We start from the raw sequence: 22,040 nt of genomic DNA, 5'->3' as shown, positions 1-22,040 counted from the left end.
AGCCCACTGTTCCCGAAAAAAAAACCTCCTTCCTTTTCTCTTTATGTTCGGCTTTTATAGCGAAAGAACAAAAAGAAAGAAAAAGATTTAATATTTTCTTGTTTTGTGTTGTCTGCTTCTTTTTCCTTGTTGCGTGTTTGTTTCTCTCCTTGCAGGTGATTGACTTGGAGCAGGTGGCGCAGTGGAGTGGGTGGTGACGGCTGTGAACAGAGGGCAGGTGAGGCGGCCAGGAGCAGGTGCGGCACAACAGGGGCTAGGGTTTCTGCCCTAGTCTGACTGGGTTTGGGGCCGGTTGGGCTTATTGGGCCGATTGGGTTAGGCTAGTGGGCTGTCTTGTAATGGGTCTTGGGTTTGGGCTGGTGAGTTCAGATTGGGCTAGGGACTTTGGGCTTGTTATTTGGGTTCTTGTTTTGTGTTTAATTGGGCCTCGGGCAAAATGGCCTGTAACAAGCACTATATTTTATTTAAATAAGATTCGGATCACTTAATTCTAACATAAGCTATAATAGAAAATAACTATCGAGGTTCCATCAAAGAAACTGTGACGTTATTCACTGAAAAATTTGCAGGCTGATTTGAACTATTTGTCATATTCCTAGCATTAGAGAAAGCAGGCTTTTTGGGAGAATTTAGAACCGTGAGCTCATTGGTAAGCATCGCAACAACTTCCGACATTGTAGGTCTGTCGGCTGCCATTTCTTGAACACAAAGAAGAGCCACATTAACGTATCTCTGCTGCATACGACATGGAATCTGGTCCTTCAATTTAGGATCCATCAACTCAACAACTCTATCTCCTTTCCACAGTTCCCATGCCTGAAGTGAAGCCAACATGATTGAATGTAAAACTAGCGGTAAAATGGGAAAAAAAAAACTAAGTTACTAGGATTCGAATGAGAGTATTAAGTTCGGGTTTAATGGAGAGAGTTTGTGACTCACATGTCCAATTAGATTAAGAGAACTGCAGTGGTAAAAGCCAGTGTTCTTCTTGCCACTTATTATCTCCAACAGCAGCACACCGAAGCTGAACACATCAGATTTAATGGAGAAGAGACCCTCCATGGCGTATTCAGGCGACATATAGCCACTGTATGTTCATCATTTTAACACAAAGGCAATTAGATTCTTAAGTAAAAGAGACATAAAAATAGCAGATGCCAGACAGTATTGTAAGTTTCTGGAGGTTTGAAGTTCACTTACTAAGTTCCTACAATCCTATTAGTATTTGCTTGTAACTTGTCACCGCCAAACATTCTTGCCAACCCGAAATCTGATATTTTCGGGTTCATTTCATTGTCTAACAGGATATTGCTTGCCTTAAGATCTCGATGTATGATTCGTAATCTTGAATATTGGTGAAGATACAGAAGCCCTTGCGCAATCCCCTCGATTATTCGAACTCTTGTTCCCCAGTCTAGTAATCCTTCAATGTCTGATCCTGTTACAAATTTTGCAAAAAAATCAAAAATGTAGCATACCAAAGTAAATCTTGGCCAAAAAGGAAGTTTTAAGGATTTATAAAATCACAAACCGAAAAGAAATAAATCCAAGCTTTTGTTAGGCATGAACTCATAGATCAATATCTTTTCTCCTTGTTCTAAACAGCAACCTAACAGTCTAACAAGGTTCCTATGTTGAAGCTTTGCTATAAGCATCGTCTCGTTTTTCAACTCTTCGAGCCCTTGTCCGGACCGTTTTGAAAGCCTTTTCACTGCTATTTCTTTTCCATTTAATAGTTTTCCCTGCAAGCGAAATCATTCAAAACCTGAACTCCTTTTCTGGTAATAGTCTTAAAATATGATAGACTTGATACCTTATGAACAGGTCCAAATCCCCCCTCTCCTAGCTTATTCTCCAATGAGAAGTTTTCGGTAGCTGCCGATACGCTAGCAAAGCTAAACAACGGAAATGCAGGGTCCTTCCTCCGTTTTCCAGAGTTTTCAGAACCTGAAAATTCACCGCTACTCGTTGTGATGCTCATCTCCATATCAAAGAGTAGTATATCCTGACTTGGATCTTCTCTGTCCCCTGTTTCCAAGTACAGAGAGGTCTGCATATGTAAGTACAACCATACGCATATCGAACGAGTTTGCAAATCAATTCACAAAGGCCGATACGAAACAAAGTACCTTTGTTTTTAAAACTCTTCTTCCACCGAATAACAATGTAAGATGCTGGAAGAAGCACCAGTAGAACAGCAGGAATTGCAACTATCCAGAGGTACTTATTGGCTCCTAGAACTCAAATTCGAGAAAGTAAGAATCCGAAACAACTTAATGGACTACTTAGTTAAAAGTTTTTAGAAAGAAACTACCTCTGCCATTGTTGAATTCAGAAGCTGAGAGTTTGATAAAGATTGTATGTCCATCAGGGTCCTTTGATGAAAGTTGTTGAAGATTAACAATGTCACCATACCATCTTAAGCAATGGCCACTTGTGTTGTATGCATATGCACTGCAATTGCAGTTATTCAAGCAAGCTTCTTTGCATGAATCCTTGTGGGAGCTCGAAACTTGAGGTCGTGAATATGGAAAAGGATTTGTTGCATTGATTTGCTGAGTAGAACTTAGAGGATAAGTCACATCATTCATCTTTATGAAACCGTCTTTATTACATGTTAGGGGCATACTCCTCACACATCCACCATTCTGGCCTTGTCGATTCTCCAATGGATAAAAACCTCGCAAGCACTGACAACTGTCGGTTTCTTCAATACAGCTGCTGAATGAGCCACAAATGTTTAAAATGACACAATATAGTCTTGGTTGAGACCAAAACAAATTCCATTCTTGAGCACTTTCAAGCCACGCAGATTCTTTCATATGTCCTTCGACGTCGAGGATGAATCTAGTTATAGTTCCAGGTTTATAAAGTGAATACCAAAAATATGTTTCGTTTTCGTCGCTATACAAGCTGTAGTTGAAGATGTAGTTCAATCTCATTTCAGGCAACAAAACAAAAATATGCCCATTCCAAGGCCCACTAGTCCATATCGGAACACTACCCCTCATGAGTATCACTGCATTTGAATTTGTAGGATCCATTTTCAACTCAAACATCCCCTTATTTGGGTCCTCTTCATCTAACCAAGATGTTAAAGACCAAACTTTTCCAGTTTTCTTATTGTAACCAAGCTTCATCCCAGGCAAAAACATGTTTGAAGGGTAATCAAAGCTCTGCCATAGTATATCAAGGTTCCCGTTTCTTAAAACCAAATTCCCAGAATCTAAAAGCGTTGCGCTCACGTTTTGGCTTGATGATGGATCATCACTCACTCTATAAGTTGTTCTGTCATTCACAATCACAAGGTGTCCATCGCCATTGATGCTGAGGATCATGGATGAACCAGTGAAAGGAAGGTCTCTATTGGCAACCCACACAATATCCTTGGTTGGAACATTCTTCATCCGAATCACCAGATATATATTCGTTGATCCTAGTGAAAAGAACCCTAATTCAAAGGTATTTGCAGAAGATGTTAACTGACCTGAGGCCTTCATGTTTTGACCTTGGAAAAGAGTATCGGTGGCTGAAACTGTTCCATTGTAAACCTGCAAGTAAAGGCGTGAAAAAATAAGCAAGGAAATGCATGGAAATTTTCTCATGGTTGCCATGTTCTTTTTGCTAATATTGAACTCAACCATTAACAGTTATTGTTGCAGGTCATCCTTTTCCATATGGGTTTCTGATTCGAAGTAAAAGAACACTATTGTGCACGCCTTGACCAAAGACTTTTCCCTAAAAAGGGAAATTTTCTTTCTTTAAAATTTTAAAATTTTAAACTAGTAAAGGTAAAATTATATTTTAATCCCCTAAAAATAATAAAATTTTAATTTAATCATTTAAAAATTATAAAGATGTAAGCTATTAAAATGATAGAATTATATTTTTATTATCGTAAAAATTACAATTTATTTTCGACCCTCTAAAAAAATTTTCAAACTTCACCCTTTATTTTTTATTCTTCCCATGTCTGTTATTTTCAAATCCCCCAAAAATACTAATGTGAGTAGGAAAAAAATCGATCTCAAGACTCAAGTACAAAAATACTAACATTTAACTATCTAACAAAAAAAAAACAAAGTTGTCAATTTTCAGTTGAAAACGAGTAAAAAAGGGTAAACTGCCAAAATAGTTATTTTTGTTTACATTGAGTTATATTTAGTTACTTATGTTTGAAATTTACATTTTATTCACTTACATTTAACATGTTGTAATATTTTAGTCACTGAGTCGTTAATTGTCGTTAATGGTGTAACGATAAGCTGACGTGACACGTTAAATCATTATTTCAAACAAAAAATTTTAAGTTAAATTATGCAATTAGTCCTCATATTTTTTTCATTTTGAGCAATTTAATTTTTTCCTTTTATGTTCTTTTAATTTTCTCCATCTTTTTAACTTTTTTTCTATATTTTCATTTGTTAAAGGTAGTCCCTGTACTTTTATTTTTTTTGAACAATTTAATTTCTTTTATTTTTCCGCTTTATTTTTCTCTCTTCTCATCTTCTTCACAACAGAAACATAACCTTTGTCCTCTAAAAAAAAATTTCATTACGTTAAAAGAAATGGAGAATGGAGGAAAAAAGAGAGAGAATGAGAAGAGAATGGAAAAAAAAAGTTCAAAGAACATCAAAGAAAAAAATTAAATTGCTCAAAACGAAAAAAAATATAGGGATAAATTGTATAATTTAACCTAAAATTTTCATTTAAAATGATGATTTAACGTGCCATGTCAACTTACAGTTACACCATTAACAATAATTAACACTCAGTGACTAAAATGTTACAACACAATAATATAAGTGACTAAAACGTAACATTTCAATCATAAGTGATTAACATATTACCTACGACAAACAAAAGTCACTATTAAATTTACCCTCAACAAACCCTATACTTACTTAAATATTAAAATTAATAAAAAAGCAGCATATTTCTTAAATATAACCGATAATCTCCTGTATTTTCCACAGTCAAGCTGAATTTTCTTTCACTTTGAACTTTAAACGTGCACGAGGAAAGGAGACTGAGGCATCCAAAGGTTCTTATTTTCATGCAAAACTGGGCTTGAATCTTAGTTTTCATGAAAACGACAATGAGACTCAACACAACGATCTCAAAAAAATCCATGTGGTGATAGTTGGGTTATATGCGTATGCACAGCAACTACAGTTACTCAAGTAAGCTTCTTTGCATGCTCTCGCATTGAAGTTAACCCAAAATTTACATTTTCGTGTAACTTAACCCAAAATTTACAGCAAATCAACAAATAATCAAACTAAACTCAGAATTCTTTCATCACTTCATTACCCAAACAAAGAACAAGCAGATCAACAAACAAAAACCCACTAAATCCACCTTGGGCCAATTCTTGTTTTTGAAAAGTGTTGTGAAAAAGTGTTTTTGAAACATTTGAGTGTTTGTTATTGCTGTCAAAAAGTGCTTTTGAGAAATAAAATGTCCATTTTAGACATGAGTTTATAAAGCAACAAATATGTATTTAAATAATGTTCAAATTAGTTAATATTATGATATTTTAGCAAAAATATAAAAAATAATTTATTATAACTTATTGTTAATATTTTAATATATAATATTAATTTTAAGTATTTCTAAGTAATTAATATTAATTATTTATTAAATTTAATTAAAATTATAAACTATATTTAAATATTTAAATATAATAATTAAATATTTGTAATTAAATATTGACATAATTGTATTATTTTAAAAATTATTTTTAATTTTTAATTAATGCTTTTAACACATTTGTATTATTATTTTATTTTAAAATGTATTAAAGCAGTGTTACTAATGGGGATATCAATTGATAACAACCAGCAGTTCACAACTGACTCCTGTCCACACTTTTAACTTTAAACATCCAACAAAACTTTTTTTTCCAATGTGTAGAGTAATAAAGTAAAAGATTCCAGTAAGAGCAAACTAGTCAATAGTGACCTAATTGAAAAGAAAAGGAAAACAAGCAGAGAATTATTATCATTTACTAATTGAATAGTTGCATCATTCAGGACTATCTATTCATAAGTCCACACTATACAAAATAAAACTTGGTCCTGATGAGAAGAAATCATAAAATTTACCAGAGATTTCTAAGAAAGAAGTCAACAAGAGTAAGAACTAACAAAGAATTTCAAAACTAACACGGTCAGAGAGATGCATTGGGCAGAAATAATTAACACAAGTAGGTGGTAGCATTCTTTTCTGGCAGGAGGTCAATGGTGGCAGCATCCTTCTATAATATAGCCGAGCAAATGCATCACTGCAAACATTCAAATACCAGATTAGCAGAGAACAAAAAAAGCAAATAATTAAAAAATAAAGATAACAAAAATTTAAGAGAAAATACATACATTGAGAGTGTGTGATAAAGCTTAAAACATCGTTATATTTGTTAGATCTGACAACTACTCCAATATCCTTTGCCTCTCCAATTTTTGTCTCAATGACACTGCCAATATTAAATCCTTCAATCCACTTCAACTCAGAACCATCGATCAGAGCCCAGTGATTGCAGCCTAGCAATCTAAATTCAACAGACATGCCAAGTTCATTGTCAAAATATAGCAGAATCCAGTAGCAAAACTTAAGATGCAAAGATCAATGCTAGTGCCACAAAATTTGAAGGTACTGCTGCCATTTCAGTCCATAATATAATGAATACAGATACATTTAAATGAACCCTGAATAAACAATACCAGTACCTTACTAATGTAGACAAATAAATTATGGTCAAGAGGTAACAAGTTCATTTAGTTCAATGTTCACAGCATAATACAGTCAACATCCGTTGTACAGAAATTTAGGCACCTACAAATCATTCCATATTTTCGCAAAGGAATAATGCTCATTTCAAATGATATTTCTGTCTTTACACCAGCATCACCCACCAAGATTAGGTTGGGTATTTCTCTAGATTAGTATGAATTGCTCACAAGGATAAACAATCATGAACTCGTTTCATGAAGTAGGACTAGAACATAAACGTGCATCATCATAACATAAAGGAAGCTTGGCATTTTATACTATTTAAGCATTTTAAATAATCCCATTAAAATATAATTATAATTGAAAAAATTGAAAAATAAAAAAGACACAATAAGTAACCTGTGACTTCAATTTGATTATAAAAGTACGTAAACCAGTCACAATAAAGCTAAACTTCACACACAGAGAGGATCACCACAACAGTATTTTATAAATCATGCTTTACAATTATTAGGTATATTGAATAGAAATAAGCATTTCTTGAACATGAATCACAGAAAGAAGCTCTTATTATGACAAGAATATACCTTCTCCTCTAAAATAAAGTATTCTTGAATAAAGGTTGCATCTGTTGAAGAACAACATGATTGCTTCAAAGAAAGTGTTATTCTTGCTGTTTCACTATTTACCTAGAAGAAGGGGTGAGAGTGTGGAACAAGAAAAATCAGCTTATTAAATACTTCAAATATAGGAAGTAAATTAAAGAATTTGGTTTTAAATAGTTCTGACATCGACTATATTACAGAGAACAGATTGGCCAATGTAAAAGGCTTTCGAGAGATCAGCTTTATGGTCATCCATTGCCTTCAAAATATGTACAAGGAACAAACAAGGTCAGGTAATGTGCACATGTCTAGATACCTGATGAAATAGATATGAGAAATTATAAGAACTCAGTTACCTTGCTTCGAGGTGAGAAACCAGTTAAACGCCCAAGAAAGCGGACAAAGCAACCAGTTTCAATTAAATTACAAACATAGCCCTGATTCACAAAAAAGAATAAGTAAATCTCAGAACAGTTAAATCAAACTGCAGTGTAGTCTAACGGATGACAGCATTAAAGAAAATAGAGCATTTGTGTTATGGATTTGGTTATGATTTGATTCTAAATTTAGTAGGGCTATGATTATAATTTTATTTCCTAGTAAAAATTGTGAGCAACACAGTTACTTACATGAACCACTGTGTTAGGTCGGATCTGATTGATATTAGAAGGCAGTTGTTCAGCCGAACTTATGAGAGAGAATTTTGCAGAGAGTACAATATTATTGCCCTCAATATCTACAATAACATGAGAAATCTCAAGAAACAGAAATTGGAAAAATAAATACTGAAGCAAAAGAAAGTACCATATGGACAAATTAGCATTCCTAGAAGAAAGGACAAAATTATTAAAAAACTTAAAATATTTCTTTCTTGAAGATGCAGGTTGAAACAGAAAGTACATAAGTTAAGAAGCAGTAAGCCAGAATTTTCCCTGATTTTAATCGAAAGCAATAAAGCAAAAGAAGTAAAGAAGTAAGGCACAAACAGTATAGCAAAAGAAGCAGTAAAGCAAAGCAGTAAGCCAAAATTTTCCCTGATTAATTTTCAAAGTAACCAGTCAATTAACTTCTGTAAAATTCCTGTAAAAATCAAACAATCAGAACCTGAGGAAATAATTAAATAGAAGAAGAAGAAAAGAAACTAACCGGCGGAAGAGGAACAAAGAACCTGAACAAAGAACTTTGAAAGTGAAAATGAAAAAAAAAATGGGTATAGAGCTCCAAAGAACCAGAGAAAAAAAACTTTTTTGGGGGAGAAGACAGGTTAAAATAAGAAATTATCAGCCAAACGGACTTTTGGCTAAAGAAAAGTTGAAATTTTTAACTTCTTTATCAACCAAAAAGCACTTTTTAGATGGTGAAAATTGTGAGCAAAGGATGGCCGTTCTTCCTTGCTTTTAAGAGAAAAGGACTTTTTATTGCAAAAGTCCGTTTGAAAAGCAGAGGAGAAAGGGGCCCTTATGTAATATGATGGGAAAAATATCTTTTCCATTATTGTAAGTGATGTCATGTTATGCACAAATTATGTTCCCAACGTACCAACTTATGACCCTCTATCATGAGAGTTCAAGTTTTCAATATGTCAAAGTACATGAGTTATACACGCATGATTTGTCAATTATACTATAAATATTACAAGTGAACAAATCTATTAGCGGATTTAAGATAAATTTAGCTTGGGTCGAGTTTGATGTATTGTCAATCTAGACAATCACATCTATGTCTCTATTTCTGGGAGTGAACTACTTCGATAGCTAAGACAAGCTATCTCCCTAATTAGACTAATAGACAACATAATGATCCTTTACTTATTTGAATCAGTTGCTCAATCTGATTTTGGGGACTATGGACAATTTAGATTACATACTAATAAAAGTTGTCTTTTCACATTATAATTCATTCTTATAATGCAACTTATTGTTAGTTAAATTTTAGGTAATTAAGGAACATATATTTACTTATTCATTTTGGTTTTCATGCACAAACCATGAGGGGAATCATACAAAGATTAATTAATCAAACATGTAATAATTTTATTTATTCAAACTATTCAAAAAATTACAAATAGATAATGAAATCACTACACCATAGATACTACATAATGCTCCAAGGCACAATTGTGCATAGCATATAAAATGCAATCCTCATAACACTCCAAGACACTAATATTGCAATCACATATGTATCTGACCTACATTACATAATCTTGTACACAATATATTACATAGCGCTATCTTGATTCTTATTGGCATGCCAATTATATCTAATTATATGTTGGAATATTTTCAAAATATATATAATGTTCCAACAGTTGCAAATGAAAAGTTATAAGTAACCAAAAGTTATGTCACTTGGTTATTATCTAAAAGTTGTCACTATTCATCGTGATGAGTTATGTCTCTTGTTACCAAAAGTTATGTTAATTATTAACAAAGAGCCATAATTATTCAAGTAGATATCTATTGGATAATTGTGTTTATTGCTAAAAGATGTAACTATCTATTTAGATAGTTATATCTTTATGAAGAGACATGAGAGCTCTTATAAATAGGAGTCAAATTTCATTTATTTGGTACATGACCAAAGTACAAAAACAAAAGTTTCTTTTGATTCTCTTCAATCTTATATTATTCTTAGATTGTTCTATAAAGAATTACTGTAGAAATTATTTATAGAAATTGATATTCTTGTTGTGCTCCGCTCAATCCTCAGTAGATTGGTTTCGTTAGTGCAAAATGTAGACAATAGTTGGTCTTTATTGTATCACTGAGGTTAATTTGTCAGCAACTCTTTTGTACACCAAAATATAAGTGGGGTGTTGGAAAAAAACGGGTTCGGAAAAATACAGAGGAAAATAAATTTAGGGAAAAACCAGAGTTTTAAAAAATTTTCCAAAATAAGATCTTGGTTGTGATATCTAAATTAATAAACACTTAGTCAAAATTGTACGTTTTCGATTCATTTAGGATGAGTACTTCGATCGAGTAGTCTTCTTCGCTATCCTCAAATTCTCATTTGCCGAGTGTGGACTTGCTTCAAATCAAAAAATTTTTCACAAAAATTACCAATGAGGTAATTTTGTAATTTCTCTAATCTTTTGGGTCAAGTTGTAAATCAAAAAATATCTCTAGAAATTTTTTGGAATAATCTCTTCAGAGAAATTTCTCTCTACAACTTTCTCTTGAATTCAAGTGTGTGTAAGTAACCCAAGGCTCTCTTTATATAGGGAGAGTTTAGAGAGTTCAACTATGATTAAACTTAATTACTTTAATATTAAATTTAATCTAATATCAAATATTAGATTAAATTTAATATTAAATCTTATTAAAATAATAGAATATTTATCTAGATAAACATTAAATTTAATTTAATATTAAACTATTAAAATAATATTATTTTTGAAATATTTAATCTGAAATCAAATTTTCTGGTGGAATTTCAGTAGGAATATAACTCTTCCACTGCTCAACCACCGACAATCAACCACCATCGGCCACCTGGACGTCGCCGTAGTAACAACCGGCACCGCTGTGTCCGGTGATGCAAGTGCGATACCCTTATGACACCTTGAGCCAGTTTGGCTGTTGCTGGTTTGGTCCAAGTCAATGATGACCTAACTAGTCCGGTCTAACCATCGATTGGACCGTCGGCCTAATTTCACATGCTAGGCCCGATTCGACTAGTTTTTGGGTCTTAGTCTCGGTTTTGAGCTCCCGGACTCAATTTACAATCTCAAATCTAATTTCCAAGTTCAATTTATCGCAAAGAAAAAAGAGAGAGAAAAATAAAGAACACACAGATTTTACGTGAAAACCTTTTCAGGAAAAATACCACGGGCAAAAGAGAAGATAATTCATTATGTCGATTTCGAATCATTACAAGAGGAGTAAATTATGTCTATTTATAGGCTTTTAAAACCATATTCTAATAGGAGTGTAGTAAGATTGAAACACTTTATTCTAAACAATATCAAATAGATGGAGTTTAATAAGGTTTAAAAAAATCTTATTTTAAAATAAAATAAAAAAATAAGATTTTTACTTTTATTTTATTTTACCACTATATTTTATTTAAATAAGATTCGAGTGACTTAATTCTAACATAAACTATAATAGAAAATAACTATCGAGGTTCCATCGAAGAAACTGTGACGTTATTCACTGAAAAATTTGCAGGCTGATTTGAACTATTTGTCATATTCCTAGCATTAGAGAAAGCAGGCTTTTTGGGAGAATTTAGAACCGTGAGCTCATTGGTAAGCATCGCAACAACTTCCGACATTGTCGGTCTATCGGCTGCCATTTCTTGAACACAAAGAAGAGCCACATTAACGTATCTCTGCTGCATACGACATGGAATCTGGTCCTTCAATTTAGGATCCATCAACTCAACAACTCTATCTCCTTTCCACAGTTCCCATGCCTGAAGTGAAGCCAACATGATTGAATGTAAAACTAGAGGTAAAATGGGAAAAAAAAAACTAAGTTACTCGGATTCGAATGAGAGTATCAAGTTCGGGTTTAATGGAGAGAGTTTGTGACTCACATGTCCAACTAGATTAAGAGAACTGCAGTGGTAAAAGCCAGTGCTCTTCTTGCCACTTATTATCTCCAACAGCAGCACACCGAAGCTGAACACATCAGATTTAATGGAGAAAAGACCCTCCATGGCGTATTCAGGCGACATATAGCCACTGTATGTTCATCATTTTAACACAAAGGCAATTAGATTCTTAAGTGAAAGAGACATAAAAATAGCAGATGCCAGACAGAATTGTAAGTTTCTGGAGGTTTGAAGTTCACTTACTAAGTTCCTACAATCCTATTAGTATTTGCTTGTAACTTCGCATCGCCAAACATTCTTGCCAATCCGAAATCTGATATTTTCGGGTTCATTTCATTGTCTAACAGGATATTGCTTGCCTTAAGATCTCGATGTATGATTCGTAATCTTGAATATTGGTGAAGATACAGAAGCCCTTGCGCAATCCCCTCGATTATTCGAACTCTTGTTCCCCAGTCTAGTAATCCTTCAATGTCTGAACCTGTTACAAATTTTGCAAAAAACAAAAAATGTAGCATACCAAAGTAAAATCTTGGCCAAAAAGGAAGTTTTAAGGATTTATAAAATCACAAACCGAAAAGAAATAAATCCAAGCTTTTGTTGGGCATGAACTCATAGATCAATATCTTTTCTCCTTGTTCTAAACAGCAACCTAATAGTCTAACAAGGTTCCTGTGTTGAAGCTTTGCTATAAGCATCGTCTCGTTTTTCAACTCTTCGAGCCCTTGTCCGGACCGTTTCGAAAGCCTTTTCACTGCTATTTCTTTTCCATTTAATAGTTTTCCCTGCAAGCGAAATCATTCAAAACCAGAACTCCTTTTCTGGTAATAGTCTTAAAATATGATAGACTTGATACCTTATGAACAGGTCCAAATCCCCCCTCTCCTAGCTTATTCTCCAATGAGAAGTTTTCGGTAGCTGTCGATACGCTAGCAAAGCTAAACAACGGAAATGCAGGGTCCTTCCTCTGTTTTCCAGAGTTTTCAGAACCTGAAAATTCACCGCTACTCGTTGTGATGCTCATCTCCATATCAAAGAGTAGTATATCCTGACTTGGATCTTCTCTGTTCCCTGTTTCCAAAGACAGAGAGGTCTGCATATGTAAGTACATCCATTCGCATATCGACGAGTTTGCAAATCAATTCACAAAGGCCGATACGAAACAAAGTACCTTTGTTTTTAAAACTCTTCTTCCACCGAATAACAACGTAAGATGCTTGAAGAAGCACCAGTAGAACAGCAGGAATTGCAACTATCCAGAGGTACTTACTGGCTCCTAGAACTCAAATTCGAGAAAGTAAGAATCCGAAACAACTTAATGGACTATTTAGTTAAAAGTTTTTAGAAAGAAACTACCTCTGCCATTGTTGAATTCAGAAGCTGAGAGTTTGAGAAAGATTGTATGTCCATTAGGGTCCTTTGATGAAAGTTGTCGAAGATCAACAATGTCACCATACCATCGTAAGCAATGGCCACTTGTGTTGTATGCATATGCACTGCAACTGCAGTTATTCAAGCAAGCTTCTTTGCATGAATCCTTGTGGGAGCTCGAAACTTGAGGTCCTGAATATGGAAAAGGATTTGTTGCATTGATTTGCTGAGTAGAACTTAGAGGATAAGTCACATCATTCATCTTTATGAAACCGTCTTTATTACATGTTAGGGGCATACTCCTCATACATCCACCATTCTGGCCTTGTCGATTCTCCAATGGATAAAAACCTCGCAAGCACTGACAACTGGCGGTTTCGACACTACAGTTGCTGAATGAACCACAAATGTTTAAAACGCCACAATATTGTCTTGGTTGAGACCAAAACAAAAACCATCCTTGAGTACTTTCAAGCAACGCATATTCTTTAATATGTCCTTCGACATCGAGGATGAATCTAGTTATAGTTCCAGGATTATAAAGTGAATACGAAAAATACGTTTCGTTTTCGTCGCTATACAAGCTGTAGTTGAAGATGTAGTCCAATCTCATTTCAGGCATCGAAACAAAAATATGCCCATTCCAAGGCCCACTACTCCATATCGGTTCACTACCCCTAATGAGTTTCACTGCATTTGAATTTGTAGGATCCATTTTCAACTCATACTTCCCTTTATTTGGGTCCTCTTCATCTAACCAAGATGTTAAAGACCAAACTTTTCCAGTTTTCTTATTGTAACCAAGCTTCATCCCAGGCAAAAACATGTTTGAAGGGTAATCAAAGCTCTGCCATAGTATATCAAGGTTCCCGTTTCTTAAAACCAAATTCCCAGAATCTAAAAGCGTTGCGCTAACGTTTTGGCTTGATGATGGATCATCACTCACTCTATAAGTTGTTCTGTCATTCACAATCACAAGGTATCCATCGCCATTGATGGTGAGGATCATGGATGAACCAGTGAAAGGAAGGTCTCTATTGGCAACCCACACAATATCCTTGGTTGGAACATTCTTCATCCGAATCACCAGATATACATTCGTTGATCCTAGTGAAAAGAACCCTAATTCAAAGGTATTTGCAGAAGATGTTAACTGACCTGAGGCCGTCATGTTTTGACCTTGGAAAAGAGTATCGGTGGCTGAAACTGTTCCATTGTAAGCCTGCAAGTAAAGGCATGAAAAAATAAGCAAGGAAATGCATGGAAATTTTCTCATGGTTGCCATGTTCTTTTTGCTAATATTGAACTCAACCATTAACAGTTATTGTTGCAGGTCATCCTTTTCCATATGGGTTTCTGACTTGAAGTAAAAGAACACCATTGTGCACGCCTTGACCAAAGACTTTTGCCTAAAAAGGAAAATTTTCCATTTAAGTCCTTTAAAATTTTAAATAAGTAAAAGTAAAATTATATTTTAGCCCCCTGAAAATGATAAAATTTTGATTTAATCCTTTAAAAATTATAAAGATGTAAGCTATTAAAATGGTAGAATCATATTTTTATTATCGTAAAAATTACAATTTAATTTCGACCCTCTAAAATTTTTTTTTGACTTTACCCCTTATTTTTTATTCTTCCCATGTCCGTCATTTTCAAATCCCCCATCCCCCAAACCATTGGATAATCTTAGAAATATGTTTTTTTTTTTATATTTAAGTAAGTATGTCGTTTTTTTAATATTTATCGGGATACGTTGCTTTTGGCGAGAAAGTGAAAACGCGTCAACTCAGCTTATTTGGTTAAATTATTAAATGTTAGTGTTTTTGTCCTTGAATCCTGAATTATAAATATATTGTTTTCAAGTTTTTTTTATTTTTAATTCGTCTTTTTAATTAATACATTTTTATTTATAAAATCAAATAGTTATTGCAAATATCATTATTTTTAGTAAATATAATTTTTATATGTGTAATATTTATTTTTCAATCTATATCATGAGTGTAGTAAATTGACATATTATATATTTTTGTATGTGTATTTGAAATATTTCACATATAAACATAATGATATTTGAAATATATTACGTATTTGAAATAATTATTTGCTTTTATAATATCAGAAATCACTATACCCACTATCGAAACCTTTTTGGGAATCGACTTTTTATTTTAAAAATTGAAAATGGAGTCGCCACCAATTTTTTTTAATTAGGTGTGATTGGATCAGCTCAAAATTTGATCATTTTAATAAAAGATTAAATTTATTAAAATGATAATTTTCGGTCTACAAAATCCAATTAGTGGGTTCGGGAGTCGATTATGTATGAGGAAGGATTAACACCCTCACAAAGCCTAGAATTGATATCTAATTGATTACTTGATGTCTTAGCGTAAAAAAATATGAATTCGAAGAGAATTTAAAATACGATCCCCTCTTTGCATGATGTTATTGGATTAAAATATTGCTATCCAAATTAAATTTTATGGAAAAGGCCCTATTTCAAATTAATCGAGAAGAAAAGATCATGCCCCGTAAGTTAGGACACGATATCTTGAATCCTCAAAAACAAGGATAATTGACAATTGATTATTACCTAAATCCTATGTTTTCATTTTAAATAGGATATTCGATTACTTTGGTTCTAGGAAGAGGTCATACTCCGTAAGTTAAGAGCACGACTCCTCGAATTCCAAAAATAATGAACATTGCCTCGGTTTATGACATTAACAAAATAACAATATAAAGAATGAAATAAAATGACAATACTATAGTGAATACAATAATAAGAAATAATAATCACAATAAAAAAAATTCAATTAATAATACCATATGATAATAATGTTACTAATGGTGAAATAACATAAAAATGTATAATAATATAATTACGTTCATAAAATATTGATTTTTGAGCAAATTTTAACAAAAATAATATTAATTAACAACGATAATTACTTAATAGTATTAATAGTATCAATAATTAAAAATAAAGGAACCAAACGCCGCCACACACCGCTGCACACCCTCCTTCAGCAGGCCATGAGGCCGCCACACGCCGCCGCAGCCACCTGTAATTGGCGTCGGCGACCACCGCCTCCGGTGGCAGAAAATTCTCAAAAAAAAAAAATCTCTTTTTGCCCTCTTTCCACGTGGAATACAGATCTGGGTTTAAAATCCCCAAAAACTCAGCCAAAGTTCGGCTATGGACCAAGAAACCCTTCGGTTTCTCCCTTTTTCGACAAGGCCCTCAATGGAACCTTAAAGGTTCCAAGGCTTCTCAAGTCGGGGAAAAGGGGGGTTCCATGATGGCGCTTTAACATGTGAAAAAATAAAATTAAATCTTTCATTTTTTTTCTTTTTTGTTTGCTTCAAAAATTAAAAAAATAAAAATAAAAGAATTATTTTTTTCAAACTTCTGTTTTTTTTTTCTATTTCATCATTGTTTCATTACAATCTATTTTCGGTTTTTATAATCGAAATATATTATAAATTTTTTTTTTGTCTTTTTCTTTTCTCTTTTCTTGTTTCTATTGTTCTCTGCCCCCTTTTTTGTCTTTGTAGGTGGTGGTGACAAGAGGAGGCATTAGACCTTGGGCGACACGCTTGCTGACATGGTGAAGGTTGCGACGCTGAAAGGCTAAGGGGAAATTAGGGTTTCTGAAACTTTTTAAGATAGTAGGCTTTGGGCTTAAGTTTTTTGGATTTTAGGGTTTTTTTGTATTTGGGTCATTATTTTTGTAAATAGAATTTAATAATGAACTTTTTTTATTATTTTTATTTACTTGTTTGTTTTTGTTGGGCCAGACGAAATTGGGCCTCTACACCCACAGTATAGGTGGAGAAAATAAATATTTGACATATAAATATTATATATAAAAAATATATATCTAAAGAATTAGTTGATGTTTTAAAAAAATAATTATGTATTTATTATTTGATTTTATAAATAAAAGAGTTATTAATTAAAAATAAAAAAACTTGAAAACAATATATTTATTAATTATAAACATTAATTAAAAATTAAAAAAACTTGAAATAAAAATACAACATATTAAAATGCTTATAAGAGAAATCAAACTCGAGACTTAATGATGAAATCACAATTATTTAACCCTCTAATAAAAAAGCTAATATGTTAAAAGTATTAATATAAAATATAAAAAGCTTAAAACAACATGAAATAAAATATACAAATGTGAGTAGGAAAAAAATTGAACCCAAGACTCAAGCACAAAAATACTAACATTTAACTATCTAACAAAAAAAAAAACTAGGTTTTCAATTTTCAGTTGAAAACAAGTAAAAAAGGGTAAACAACCAAAATAGTTATTTTTGTTTACATTGAGTTATATTTTAGTTACTTATGTTTGAAATTTACATTTTAGTAACTTACGTTAACATGTTGTAATATTTTAATTACTAAGCCGTTAATTGTCGTTAGCGGTGTAACGATAAGCTGACTTGGCACGTTAAATCATTATTTCAAACAAAAAATTTAAGTTAAATTATGCAATTGGTCTCCATATTTTTTCGTTTTGAGCAATTTAAATTTTTTCTTTTATGTTTTTTTAATTTTCTCCATCTCTTTTAACTGTTTTTTTTTCTATATTTTCATTTCTTAAAACTAATCCCTATACTTTTATTTTTTTTGAACAATTTAATTTCTTTTCTTTTTCCGCTTTATTTTTCTCTCTTCTCATATTCTTCATAGCAAAAACATTATCTTTGTCCACAAAAAAAAAAAAAACCAAGTCATTACGTTAAAAGAAATGGAGAATGGAGGAAAAAAGAGAGAAGAAATTTCGTTTAAAATAATGATTTAACGTGTCATGTCAGCTTACCGTTACACCGTTAACAACAATTAACACTTAGTGACTAAAATGTTACAACACGATACTGTAAATGACTAAAACGTAACATTTCAAACATAAGTGACTAAAATGTAACCTAAGACAAACAAAAGTGTCTATTAAATTTACCCTAAACAAACCGTATACTTACTTAAATATTAAAATTAATAAAAAAGCAGCATATTTCTTAAATATAACCGATAATCTCCTGTATTTTCCACAGTCAAGCTGAATTTTCTTTCACTTTGAACTTTAAAAGTGCATGAGAAAAGGAGGCTGAGGCATCAAAGGGTTATTATTTCCATGCAAAACTGGGCTTGAATCTTAGTTTTTATGAAAACCACAATGAGATCCAACACAATGATCTCAAAAAAATCCATGTGGTGATAGTTGGGTTATATGCGTATGCACAGCAACTACAGTTACTCAAGCAAGCTTCTTTGCATGCTCTCGCATTGAAGTTCATTGAAACTTGAGGCCCCAAAGGGAAGGGATATTGTAAAGACCCAAATTTAGCCCAACAGACTAAAACCCTAAGCCCAGCCCAAACCTAAACAATTTTCAGCAAAAAAAAAGAGGAGAAGAACCCTAGCCGCCGCCCCACCTTGGCCCGCCACTACCAGTTGTCTGCCACCAGCACACCCACTTGCCTCCACCACTCTATGCCTGCAAAAGAAGACAAAAAAGGACAGCAAAGAAAAACACCAAAAATGAAATTCTTTGTATTTTTCTTTGGATTTTGGGGTATATAAAAGCCCTATGGTCATTATATACAAGGGGGACGTTTTTTTGGAGATTTCAATGGAAGGGGGGATTTTTTATTTTTTTGCTATGAAAACAAAAGATTTTCTTTCAATATTAACAGATTCAATACAAGAACCATTCGAAAATATATATACTATCCGGGGCTCTAACACCAAATCGGAGAATCAAATCTAAAACCTAAGGTGACTCTTTCTTTTTTTTTTCTTTACTGTTTTGAGTTTATTTTCTACATAAAAATACTAAAAAATATAAAACATAAAAATATATGCATTATTAAGCAAAAAAAAGAAAAAAGAAAAAAAAATATTTTTTTACCTTTTCCGGCCACCGCGTGTGGTGGCCGGCGCCGGCGCCGGCGAGCCTCCGGTGGCCGTCCGGTGACCGGCCCCCCTGGCCGGATTTCCCTTTCCCCCTCCCTTCTCTCTTCCCTCTCTCTCTTCTTTTTTTCTTTCCCTCTCCCAAATGATTTTTTTTGGCTATTTTAGGCCTTTATATAGCCCTCCAAAACAACGTCGTTTTGGGGGCTACACTTAAGCCTCAAAACGACGTCGTTTTGACCATTGCCCGACCCATCCGACCCGACCCGCTAGAGGATCCGCGTGTTTTCGTTTGAATGGGATATTTATGCGCGCAGTCCTTCCGCTTTTTCAAGGTTTTGCAATTAAGTCATTTTTCTTGTTTCCAATTTGGCCCCATAATTTCTCGCGCTTTTCGATTTAGTCCCCGCTAATGTGCTGTGTTTTAATGGAATGGAATAATTGTTGTTTCGGTCCCCCTATGTTTTGTGCGCGCTCAAATAAGCCCATTTCTCTTTATTTCCTTTCACATTTGCCCCACAACTTTGTTTTTAATTCAATTTTAGTCCTTTTTTTCGTTTATTTTTATATCTCTATTAAATATCCTTGTTATTTTTATATTATTAGTATTATTAGTATTACTATTATTATTATTATGTATTAGTATATATTTTTATTATGTACGTGTATACATATATATATATTTTCATATTTAATATTTTTATTTCATTTTTATTCTAATATTTTATTATAATTTATATATATACATGTACATATTCTTTATTTATTTTAAGTATATATTTTTATATTTCATATTTTCTACAGGCATATATATACTTATATATTTACATATTTTAATTCATATACTTATAAATGTATGTACATACTTACGTTATTTTATTTTTATAATATATAGATTTATATTTTTTGTCTTTATGTAATATATATACATACATGCGCATGTTATTTATATATATATAATTATGTTTTCATATTTTATAATTCTTGTACATACACATATATATATATGTATAGACATACATATTTTCATTATATATATACCTACATAGTTTTTTTGTATTTTAAATCTTTTAAAATTCATACATGCATTTTTAAAACTTTTATAATTTTATTCATTTCTTTATTATTATTATTGTTTTACTTTATGTTTATCTATTTATTTATGTGTCCATTATTATTTTCTTTTTAAAAATGTTTTAGTTTTTTTATTTTGTTTATTTACTTGTTATTGTATATAATTGATTTTTTATATATTTATTTTTGTTATCTTCGCTCGTATTATTTTTACTCGCATTATCGTAATTGATATTCCGTCACATCAATTTTTACCCGAATTCGTAAAAAAGGAAAATTTTGGAAACAAAAGCAATACTCGATACTTGGGATCTTCGAGAGAATTGGGCCCTAACGTGCTGGGTTCTAATTTTCTGTTGAATCTAAATGCTCGAGAATGCTCTTTAATAAAAACACATAAATAAAAACTCATTATCGGGATTTCAATATGTTGTGTCCTAACGCATTGGATATGACATGTGGTTTTCTCGATATGAGGATTTTTCGAAAGTAAAGGCAATATTCCGTATTTAGAAAATTCGAGAAAATCGTGCCCTAACTTACTGAGATTCGATTTTTCTCGTTGATTTTAAGTAATCGAATATCCTTTTAAAATTAAAATAAATGAGGTTTAAATAAAAAATAAAAGGAAAGCTTACTCTCAAAAAATACAAGGTGTCGTGTCCTAACTTACTGGATGTGACATCTTGTTAATTCGAGATAAGAAGGCATTTTTCATTTTGACTTATCCAAGTAATTTTAAAAAAAAAAATAATGCAATATAAAGAAGGACCTTATTTTTAAATTCTTTTCGAGTTTTTAATGTTCGACATAAAGACATTAAATAATCAACTAAGGTACCAATTTTGGGCGTGTCGAGGGCGCTAATCCTTCCTCGTGCGTAACCGACTCCCGAACCTTTTTTTCTGAATTTCGTAGACCAAAATCGTTGTTTTCATAAAATTAAATCATTTATTAAAAACAACCACTTTTTGAGGTGACCCGATCACACCTCATCAAAAAAAGGATTGGTGGCGACTCCCGTTTTCATTCTTTTTTCAAAATCCAAGTCGACCCCGTTTTCATCCAAAAAAAGCTGTCAACAGCTTGGCGACCCCACTGGGGAATTTAAATAAGAGAGTCAAGCCACGAGTTGATTGTTTTTTGTCTTTGTGTCAAAAATTGAAAACTTGATTTAAAGATACGGTCCTTTTATTACATTTCATTTGCCTTTATTTTGGCTTTTATTATTTGTTTATAATTACTGCTTTGTTTAGAGTTTAGGTGTATATTTCTGCACATTCCATTGCATGACCGTTGGTCACACCTTCTAAGTGGGAGTGAGAAACTACGCCTTCGTGAGGTTTTCACCTCCGCATGGGATAGTGAATCGCTTCCGGGATACATCCGTACCTATGTCTTCGTGAGATTTTCATCTCCGCATGGCCATAGGGAAATGTATTCCCCTGAACTGAACTCAGTCCGTATGAGCCTATAATGGGTGAGGATCGAGGAATCTGCTGGTTCAGGTACCCTTACTTTAGAACTAAACCTCATGTAGTGAACCTTAGGAGCCCACCCTAGGTAGAACCACCTCGAACCCCTAGTATTCACCCAAATAGGTGTTCTATTTATTCTTGCTTGCTTTTGCTTTGTACTAACATGTTTTCTTTTTGTTATGATTGCATTGCATTTTCATCATAAAAAGAGGTGTTGATTCACGTTCGGTTGTTAAATAGAGAGCTTGTCATAAGGAAATGAGTTTCTTGATAAAGTGGATAATAATA

General features: G+C 32.8%; 3 protein-coding genes across 9 annotated transcripts; all 3 read right to left on the bottom strand.

The window, feature by feature from the left end:
• Nucleotides 1-437: 437 nt before the first annotated feature.
• Nucleotides 438-3,689, bottom strand: LOC107902213 (G-type lectin S-receptor-like serine/threonine-protein kinase B120). 2 transcript variants are annotated; one of them, XM_041092415.1, is made up of 7 exons: nucleotides 2,315-3,689; nucleotides 2,130-2,234; nucleotides 1,814-2,028; nucleotides 1,532-1,742; nucleotides 1,201-1,438; nucleotides 940-1,087; nucleotides 438-816 (listed from the first exon to the last, which is right to left on the bottom strand). In XM_041092415.1, exons 1-7 carry the CDS (start codon nucleotides 3,642-3,644, stop codon nucleotides 517-519), a joined length of 2,547 nt encoding a protein of 848 aa, XP_040948349.1. In that variant the 5' UTR covers nucleotides 3,645-3,689; the 3' UTR covers nucleotides 438-516. The 2 variants fall into 2 exon arrangements, with proteins under 2 accessions (XP_040948349.1, XP_040948350.1); XM_041092416.1 differs by having other exon boundaries at nucleotides 592-848.
• A 2,292-nt stretch (nucleotides 3,690-5,981) lies between these two features.
• LOC107903522 (rRNA biogenesis protein RRP5) lies at nucleotides 5,982-8,778 on the bottom strand. 6 transcript variants are annotated; one of them, XR_001685836.2, is made up of 7 exons: nucleotides 8,484-8,778; nucleotides 7,967-8,073; nucleotides 7,694-7,774; nucleotides 7,536-7,596; nucleotides 7,320-7,421; nucleotides 6,378-6,550; nucleotides 5,982-6,286 (listed from the first exon to the last, which is right to left on the bottom strand). XR_001685836.2 is itself a non-coding variant. In XM_016829592.2 (7 exons), exons 2-6 carry the CDS (start codon nucleotides 8,237-8,239, stop codon nucleotides 6,509-6,511), a joined length of 573 nt encoding a protein of 190 aa, XP_016685081.1. In that variant the 5' UTR covers nucleotides 8,240-8,417; nucleotides 8,484-8,771; the 3' UTR covers nucleotides 5,982-6,286; nucleotides 6,378-6,508. The 6 variants fall into 6 exon arrangements, 1 of the variants encoding a protein (XP_016685081.1); XR_005913132.1 differs by having other exon boundaries at nucleotides 7,522-7,596; nucleotides 8,484-8,767; XR_005913130.1 differs by having other exon boundaries at nucleotides 7,967-8,417; nucleotides 8,484-8,758.
• A 2,364-nt stretch (nucleotides 8,779-11,142) lies between these two features.
• Nucleotides 11,143-14,616, bottom strand: LOC107903517 (G-type lectin S-receptor-like serine/threonine-protein kinase At4g27290). Its single transcript, XM_016829588.2, has 7 exons — nucleotides 13,257-14,616; nucleotides 13,072-13,176; nucleotides 12,757-12,971; nucleotides 12,475-12,685; nucleotides 12,144-12,381; nucleotides 11,883-12,030; nucleotides 11,143-11,759 (listed from the first exon to the last, which is right to left on the bottom strand). The coding sequence occupies exons 1-7, from the start codon at nucleotides 14,584-14,586 to the stop codon at nucleotides 11,460-11,462; spliced, it is 2,547 nt and encodes an 848-aa protein (XP_016685077.2). The 5' UTR covers nucleotides 14,587-14,616; the 3' UTR covers nucleotides 11,143-11,459.
• Between the last annotated feature and the right edge of the window lie 7,424 nt (nucleotides 14,617-22,040).

Source organism: Gossypium hirsutum, chromosome D05 (genome assembly GCF_007990345.1).
Source record: "Gossypium hirsutum isolate 1008001.06 chromosome D05, Gossypium_hirsutum_v2.1, whole genome shotgun sequence".
NCBI lineage: Eukaryota > Viridiplantae > Streptophyta > Magnoliopsida > Malvales > Malvaceae > Gossypium > Gossypium hirsutum.
Note: the sequence above shows the minus strand (reverse complement) of the source record. Positions and strands in the feature narration are given on the sequence as shown.

What these genes read in the sequence shown, in the direction of transcription:
- LOC107902213 (XM_041092415.1), bottom strand. Translation starts at nt 3,644, where the DNA reads ATGGTTGAGTTCAATATTAGCAAAAAGAACATGGCAACCATGAGAAAA. An exon ending in TGAATTCAACAATGGCAGAG is followed by an intron (nt 2,235 to 2,314) that starts GTAGTTTCTTTC and finishes TTTGAGTTCTAG; the next exon opens with GAGCCAATAAGTACCTCTGG. An exon ending in CTTGGATTTATTTCTTTTCG is followed by an intron (nt 1,439 to 1,531) that starts GTTTGTGATTTT and finishes AATTTGTAACAG; the next exon opens with GATCAGACATTGAAGGATTA.
- LOC107903517 (XM_016829588.2), bottom strand. Translation starts at nt 14,586, where the DNA reads ATGGTTGAGTTCAATATTAGCAAAAAGAACATGGCAACCATGAGAAAA. An exon ending in TGAATTCAACAATGGCAGAG is followed by an intron (nt 13,177 to 13,256) that starts GTAGTTTCTTTC and finishes TTTGAGTTCTAG; the next exon opens with GAGCCAGTAAGTACCTCTGG. An exon ending in CTTGGATTTATTTCTTTTCG is followed by an intron (nt 12,382 to 12,474) that starts GTTTGTGATTTT and finishes AATTTGTAACAG; the next exon opens with GTTCAGACATTGAAGGATTA.
- LOC107903522 (XM_016829592.2), bottom strand. Translation starts at nt 8,239, where the DNA reads ATGTACTTTCTGTTTCAACCTGCATCTTCAAGAAAGAAATATTTTAAG. An exon ending in TTCTCTGTAATATAGTCGAT is followed by an intron (nt 7,422 to 7,521) that starts GTCAGAACTATT and finishes CCCTTCTTCTAG; the next exon opens with GTAAATAGTGAAACAGCAAG. An exon ending in ACTTTATTTTAGAGGAGAAG is followed by an intron (nt 6,551 to 7,319) that starts GTATATTCTTGT and finishes TGTTGAATTTAG; the next exon opens with ATTGCTAGGCTGCAATCACT.